General features: G+C 46.8%; 1 protein-coding gene across 1 annotated transcript in view; it reads right to left on the bottom strand.

The window, feature by feature from the left end:
* Nucleotides 1–5,403, bottom strand: part of Notch2 (notch receptor 2) — a 141,201-nt gene extending 135,798 nt beyond the window's left edge. Inside the window, exon 1 of the mRNA XM_085677934.2 lies at nt 5,167–5,403. Coding sequence (XP_085534060.2) covers nt 5,167–5,239 — 73 coding nt within the window. The 5' untranslated portion in view covers nt 5,240–5,403. The remainder of the gene's footprint in view (nt 1–5,166) is intronic.
* Between the last annotated feature and the right edge of the window lie 2,658 nt (nt 5,404–8,061).

An 8,061-nucleotide genomic window follows, 5' to 3' on the forward strand; every position in this document is an offset into this window, starting at 1 on the left:
AGACATAACTCTAGACCCACGGAGTCAGACTACCCAAGACAATCATGGTTGTTTGCTGGTTTCATAAGAGGAGGCAGAGAAACTGCTGGACAAATTCTTTCCTCTGCCAAGGGCCTATCTGGGAAGGGGGTAGAACATATAGGGCTAAGGCAGTTCACCTGAATGGCGGTCCTGCTCAGGACCATACTCAATGTTCTTCACAGGTCCTACTCCTTTTATGGACAAGCGAGTGTCACTTCAGTGAAGGGTATATAGCCACCCTTTATACCTCTATCACCCACACAAAGCTCTGGACTGTGAGGGATAAATTACAGAGATGATAATACTGAGTGGAGATCCAAAAAGGGCAGCAACCTGTTGGACAGGAATGAGAGGTCAGAGAATGACCGCCCTGCCTCTTGACAGTAGACACGAGTGTGCTGCGCCTTTACCAGGATGTCCCAAGAGATCAGATCCAGCAGGAGATAAACAGAGCGTGGAGAGCTTTAAAGTCCCCATCAGTACAAAGAGGAAAACCTGACCCACCCCTTAAGTAAAAACAGGAGTTAGCACAAAGCTAACAGGTATGGGGTGATGGTGCACACTGTAACCCAGCACTCCCAAGGCCGACACAGGACGACCAAGAGTTCAAAGCCAGCCCCGTGTCAAAAGGCAGGAGTTAGTATAAGTCTGTAGGCCCAATGAGCTTTCAAGTGATGCTCAGTCTTCAAGGGAGAAGGTGTGACGACACCAGACTCACAATCTGCTCTCCCACAAAAAGCCCCAGAGAAGCCAAGCAAGTCACAGGTGCTCAAGCAAGGCCTTCTGCTCAGGTGCCTCTGCATGCTGGGCACATGCTGTGAATGTCCCGTGGGACAGAACAGGGTTGTGTGTGGCAGAGCACCTCCTCCCTCAAGGAACAGGATCTGTGTCAGAGACCAATCACATGTGCTTGTCTAAAATTCTCATTCATTATGTCTTATCCTTTGGGGGTGGCTTATTTTGTTGTTGTTATTATTTAGTTTGATTTGATTTGGTAGTGACATTCCATAAATGTGTGTGTGTGTGTGTGTGTGTGTGTGTGTGTGTGTGTGTACCACTAAAAGTATAATGTTATCAGAATGGTACAGAATTGCAATAATATCAAGTTTAGAATGAAAAGACTCAAAAATATCAAAACAAATCTAATCCCAAAGAAAAATATACTATCCCCCAAAAAGAGCTCAAGTGGTCCCCCAAATAGTAGGATAAATTTGAACAAAGCCACAGCAAGTGCTGGTCGCAATGAAGGGCCAGGAGAGGTTGAGGCAAGAGTGGATGTCACAGCCTCCAAGTGAGATTCCAAACTCAAAATGACCTTTTCAACAGCAGAAATGATCAGGAAAGAAAAAAATCACACACACACACACACACACACACACACACACACACACACAGTCAAAATGGCAGGCTAAATAAAACATCTGGGAAAGTGAAAACTTTGGTGTTTTTCCCCAGATGTAAGGTAACCAAAGACTCTTGCAAATGCCACTTACAAGTCACCCAGGGGCATTGCAGTAGTCGACAATAAAAAAGAGACTGAAAGTTATTTGCTCAAACGAGCAAGTCTTTGCTGGCTGCCAATGAGATGCCAAAGCACCACGACAGGTAGACATGTGGACAGACATAGACAGGGGCGTGGACATTAGAACACACACAAAATGCAAAGGCACAATCCTACCCCTCAAGCACACACTTAAAACAAGTGCTTGGGGGTGTGTTTCTGTGTGCAAAAGTTCATGGAGCAAGAGATGGAAGCAGAATGGAGGATGAACAAGGTCCTAGACCTGAAGCCATGAAGGAACTACAGTCACAGCTCTGTAATCAGCCCTGTGATCAGTGATGAAGTCCATGAGAAAGAGGATGACCAAAACACGGGCTCCCCTGCAAGGTCACCAAATCAATTAATAACAGGCCTGAAGGAGCCTTCTGGTCTCCTGGCTCCCGGTTTAATGGCCTGACTAAAACAGACACATACGGTGGACTGGTGCAGAAAGTGAAAGATGGGGGACCTTTCGGTCTCAAGTAGTTTGGAAAAAGAGAGAAGACAGGAGCAAGAGAATCCAGAAAGTTCAGGAGAGGAGACAGATTAATTTGAGACATCTAGAAAGAGCTGACAAGAAAGGAAACAATTGCATATGGATTGCAAATACAACATAATACATTCTCATCCAAGTTGTGCCTTAGAGGGAGTATTATTTTCTGGAGAAAAACTATAAAAAATTCAAAAATGATATGGTGTATGATATGTTAAGAAGAATCTGTAGCAGAGAGGGGGACAGGGTGTGACAGCATCCAAACATGTGAAGTCTTTTTAAAGAGGCAGGCAGTTGTGCCCAAGAAGGAACGAATTATAGTCTACAGCTTTCACGTTAGCAATTTCTGAATTCCTCGAGAGTCAGAAGGGTTAATCTCTGGAATGGCTGGCTAAAGCGAGGTTCAATGTGGAAATTATTAAAATCTAGAAGGCAAGATCCCATATACATCCTGAAGGCAGATAAAGTGGAATTAATCAGTGATTGCCTCACCGGGTCACTATGCCAGAATCAACTGTAAACCTTTTTCTTTTTCTTCCTTTCTTTTTTTTTTTTTTTTCATTACAGATTCTCAGGCCTACTGTGTTAGAATCCCAGGGTGCTGAGTGTGAAAGCCACTCCAGTGGGTCTGTTACAGGCAGGACAAGGGGCTCTGTTCCACCACAATGGAAGGGGCAGGGAGGAGGGTCACCAGGAATGGCAGAGAGTGGGAACCAGATCAATGCAAATTCTGTGGGCAAAATAAAATTTCTGTGGGTATGATATTTTTAAAATGTATTGTAAGGCTGCTCTCAAGCATCCAAGCATATCCCACTGCGTTTAGACATTCTTTAAAAGTCCTGAGACCAGTGACAACCCAGGTGAGCCCAGGATGCTTCTCTGAGAAAGAACAAATCCACGGAGAAGGAGGAAAAAAGATGCCATCAAAATACTGGTAAATATTTTTTTAAGTATCATAAAACAAGAGATCCTGCAAACAATCCATCTCCCCTCCCCCCACGAGAAAAAGATAGGAAACAGTTACAGGGTAAATTTCACCTCCGCCCTTTAGGAAAAACCTTGCTCTCTCGTGGTAGGGAGTCAACTGAGAACAGGTCCAGGTGACAGTAGAACCGAGAGTCACTCCCACTGAAGAGCAGAAAGAAACCCAGGTGGTCCCTGATAGCGAGCTGTTCAGACAATCAGACAGATGGGTTGACAGTTCCTTGCCGGAGGAACCAGTGATGATTAAATTAACAACTGGCCACAAACCAAACATGGGAACACTCAAAAGTTAGGGAGCAAGAGTTATAATTGGTACTTTGGCAAAACAGACCATAATAGATCAGGAAGACTCACTGCTAGACTCTGGGAAGAGTTAAGATCTGTACCAACAATGGGCTCTTGAATCTCTTCTATGACGATAGTTTAGCATCTAAAGAACACCTAAAATCCGAAATACCTAAATCCTATCATTTGAGCCAACTGGACTAACACTCAACTTGACCCCCACTAAGTGGTAATCAGTCTTAGCAGTGGCTCACAGGAGCAGAAGTTGGGGACATCAGTTCAATGCGCCGGGGTTCAACAAGGTAGGAAAGCCCACCCACATCCCAGCATCATCCCATTTCTGTCATCCATCCTGGCGCTTACGTTTGCAGACCACTTTACAGTCCTATTTATTAGTCCCTGCAATATTCTATATATAAAAAAAAGTTATGCTTTTAATTCTGTTTCATAAGGGAAGAGACAGAGATCACAAACACTCAAGTTATTTATTAAGTAAAAGAAGTCATAGTGCACCGAGGATTATAATCCTAAGAAAAAAATCACACTAGTTAGACACCTCTGTGTCCTAAATCCACGCTTAGGGCCAACAGCATCACTCAAAGAAAAGGGCAAAGCAAAAATGCCACCACTGAGATGGAGCCAGCCAAAGTCTCAGAAATGGTTCATCCTCACACAGCCTCCTGTTCGGCTTCTGAAAACCTCTGGAGCCAGCACTGCACGACATTTGAACTTCCCCAAAAGTATCTGGTTGGTGCTGAACAACCCAGCACTGTCTGCAGGTGATAAATAATCAAGTCCTGCTCAAAACATCTGCGATTGGCATGTCAGCTGCCTGTTACAATGAACAAAGACCGTATTTTTCTGAAACTCGCCCTTTCTCTGAAAAGATGTACTAGGGTTTTTTGTTTTTTGGGGTTTTTTTTTTTTTTTTTTCGGTAAAAGTTAACTCTTCTTGAGCAAAGCAAGCCCTTCCAGTTCAGCAAACACGTACTGGAAGCGCAGACTTCATTCAGAAAGACTAACACGCTGCCCCGAAAGGGCTTTCTGAACATCTTTTAAGCGCTACAGGTTTAATATACATTCTTTTAATTAATCCTATTAGCTGGGTAATTTCATCCCCATTTTATTGGTGAGTTAATACAGCACATTTGAATCCAGGATTACAGAGCTGGGCTCCAAAGCCCAAGTTCTTTCCATACAACATTCCAAAGAAATGTAAAATCTAAAGATGTGGGTGGGGTGGGGTAAAGCATGATTCGATTTCCTTTCCCGGCTCCCACCGTGTTAGAGAGGCTGCATGGGATAACCAACTATAACCAGTCTTTCTAAGCAAGCACTTTGGATCAACGTCTCCACTTTTCCTTGCCTGCCCCTGCCCTACCCCCAACGGTGCCAAAAGAGCAACAAGCTGCTGCCAGGTTGGAGGAGTTGGGGATTGTCACACCACATTCCTGGGGTTGGACGCACACTGGAACCGCAGCAAGAACTCCGCGCCTCGGAAAGAATAGCAGCAGTTGAGATTTTCAATCATGTGGCTCAGCACGCTGCCACACCAGTTCCCCCACTGCTGCCTCCACCTCTCCAAGACCGGAGCCCCACGCCCAACTCCTCCTCGGGACAGACGGACCGATCCGGGTGTCAGAAGCCGGGCGCCACAAGCCCCTGCCGCCCTCCCGGCCACACTCGCACCTCGGCCCGCTCGCTGCTCGCCCGGGACCCCGCAAACGCGGAACCGGAGACGCTACGCGGCGCCGAGATTCGAGGCCCGGACGAGGCAGCTTAGAAGGCGCAGCCCGTGGAGCGCGGAGGCAGAGGGATGGTGTCCCGGGTGTCCGGTACTCACCGCGCGCGGGGCCCGCGCCGCACAGCCAGAGCCACAGCAGCGCCCGCAACGCGACGGGACGCAAAGAGGGCATCTTCGTGGCCGCCGCCCGCGCAGATCCGCATGGGGAGCGGGTCCCGACCAGGAGTCCCGCTCTCTCGTGCGCTACCCTGCCCCCGCGGCTCGCCGAGTCTCCGAGCTCCCGCTGCGCCGCCCCTGCACTCCGCGCAGCCAGGCCGCCGCCCGAAGTTTGGCTGAAAGTTTCTGGCTGCGCGGCGCGGCTGGGCGGCTCGCGTGTCCTTCCGCCTCGGCCTCCTCCCACCGCGAGGCTCCGCCCCCGTCGCCGCCGCGGCCGCGCGCTCAGGGGTTTCCCGCAGAAAGAAGCGCCGGCCTGCTGAGCGCGGAGGGATCTGCGCGAGCAGCACTCGGCACCCGGTCCTCCCGGCCCGCCAGGCTGAGCTCGGGGAAGGGGATGGCTGAAGCGCCCAACATCAAATGTTGATGTTTGCCGGGATCCTGAACTTGTAAGGAGAGGCAGACTTCATGCTCCACACACCTACACACTCTTTGTCTGGTTACAGGAATGAGGAAGAGCAGAGACAGGGCTGTCAAAGGAGGGCAGGGGGCAAAGGCGCCAAAGTTCACTTTAGAGGACCTTCCCGGAGATGCTCAGTCTGGTTCGTTCCTCCATCAGTCTGTCCGCCCATCCATCTATCCATCTATCCGTCTTTAGTTCGTTTAGTGAACTTCTTGTGGCAAAGTGCTTGAGACACTGGAATCATCCCCTCTGGGGGTCAAGGAGAATTTAGGGGAGGCTTCCATGGACAGGTATCATGACAGCAGGAGTTCAAAGGGCGAGTTAAAGATGTAGAAAATAGTAAGTACGTTTTCAGGTATACTCTCTGTAACCTATTAATAGCTGAGAGTTGAGAGCAACCTAAATGCCCCACCCTTGGGGACTAGATGAATAATGCATAATTATAAGTGAAGTGCAATACAACAATTGAAAACACCATCTTCAAATACGTCAACCCTAAAACCAAAATGATGATGAAAACACAAATTGCAGGGGACACTCTAAGAATACCACTTATATGTAAAATTTTCAAAACAACGCTATTCATTTCTTACGGATGTTTGTGTACATAGTTTTAAAAAGAAAGAAAAAGCTATTACCCTAAAAGTGGTTATGTTCAAAGTGAGAGCAGAGGGTGTGATCCGACCTGGGTATAAATGTGTTTATAGAACATATGAAATTAACAACTACACCAAACTGCATGAAGCACACATGACTCTTCGTATTTCTGTCTTCCTAGCTACATTGAAAAGTCAGGGACCGTGTCTGTCATCACCAGTATCTACCACGCAGTAGTTGATAAACTATAAAATGCAGAATACCACCCAACATTTGCAAGTCAGTGTGAACGGTAAAACTGCATTTTAAATACTATATAGCCGAGCATGGTTGCACATGCCTTTAATCCCAGCAGGAGGCAGGAGGCAGAGGCAGGCAGATCTCTATGAGTTTGAGGCCAGCCTGGTCTACAAAGCAAGTTCCAGGACAGCTAGAGCTGTTATACAGAAAAAAAAAAAAAAACACCTATAGGGGCTGGGGAAATGGCTTAATGGGACCTGAGCCCTGAGCTCAAATTCCAACGCTCACATTAAAAGCCAGGTTTGACTATGCACATGCCTGAAACAGCTATAGGGGATGGGATTAAGAGGTGCTCTGGGGCTTGCTGCCTAGTTCCAGGTTCAGTAAGAAAACCCCTTCTCAAAGAAACAAGGTGGAGAGTTATAGAGCCATATACCTGACATCCTCTGGCCTGCACACACAGTACATATACACCATACACACATACACCATATATCACACTCACCATATACCGCACACCTATAATACACCATGCACACGTATACCTATGCCACATACATGCATTCATATACACATGCATATTACTTTAGGAGAGATAAGCAAGCATTTGCTACTTACTGCAGTCACATCGGGATCCTAGAACCTCCTTTTGAAAATAGCATAACTGAGGGCTAGAGAGAGGGCTCAGTGGTTAAGAGCAGTTGCTGCTCTTGCAAAGGACCTGGGTTCATTTCCCAACACCCATATAGTGGCTCACAATTGTCAGTAACTCCTGTTCCAGAGGATCCAGTTCCTTCTCCTGTGTCCACAGGTACCAGATATCCACATGCTGCAAAGAGATACAGGTAGGCAAATCATCCACACACATAAATTAAACTGAATTTAAACAGCATAGTTATAAAATCTACTATACAACTTCTGCTTGTGCAGTGTGTTTAAAGAGAAATAATAACATGAACTTTCCTCTGTTGGCGCACCGTTTGACCAGTCTGAACATCCACTTTACTCACAAAGAGAGTAAATAGTAAGTTGCTGCATATAAATTTTAAATTGACCTGCAGAGATCACAGGCCACAGCCAAAGTATGCACAAAGAAAGTCAAGATACTCCTCCTGAATGGCAGCTCCAGAAATGACTGGAGCTATGACAATTATTAAACTAGATGTGTTCCTCACGGTAACAGCTTTACAGAAAGTCACCCCCAGGGCTGGGGAAACAGTTCAGCAGGTTAAATAATTGCCTCACAAGCATGGGGACCTGGGTTTGATGCCTCCTACTGCAAAAGAGGAAGGGTTGTGGAAAATGGCTTCGTGGTTAAGAGCCCGGTCTACTTTTCCTCAGGACCAGAGTTTGGTTCCCAGCACGCATGTCAAGTGACTCACAATCCCATATAGTTCCAGTATCAAGGGAATATTAATACTTCTGGCCTCTTGGGTACCCAAACATATGTGCATAATCCCTATTGTGTATGTCCTGAAAACTACATCTGAAAACCAAATGAAAACCAAGTGTGATGGTACAGGCTTCTAATCCCAGCAGAG

Source organism: Myodes glareolus, chromosome 17 (genome assembly GCF_982192425.1).
Source record: "Myodes glareolus chromosome 17, mMyoGla1.1, whole genome shotgun sequence".
Taxonomy (NCBI): Eukaryota; Metazoa; Chordata; class Mammalia; order Rodentia; family Cricetidae; genus Myodes; species Myodes glareolus.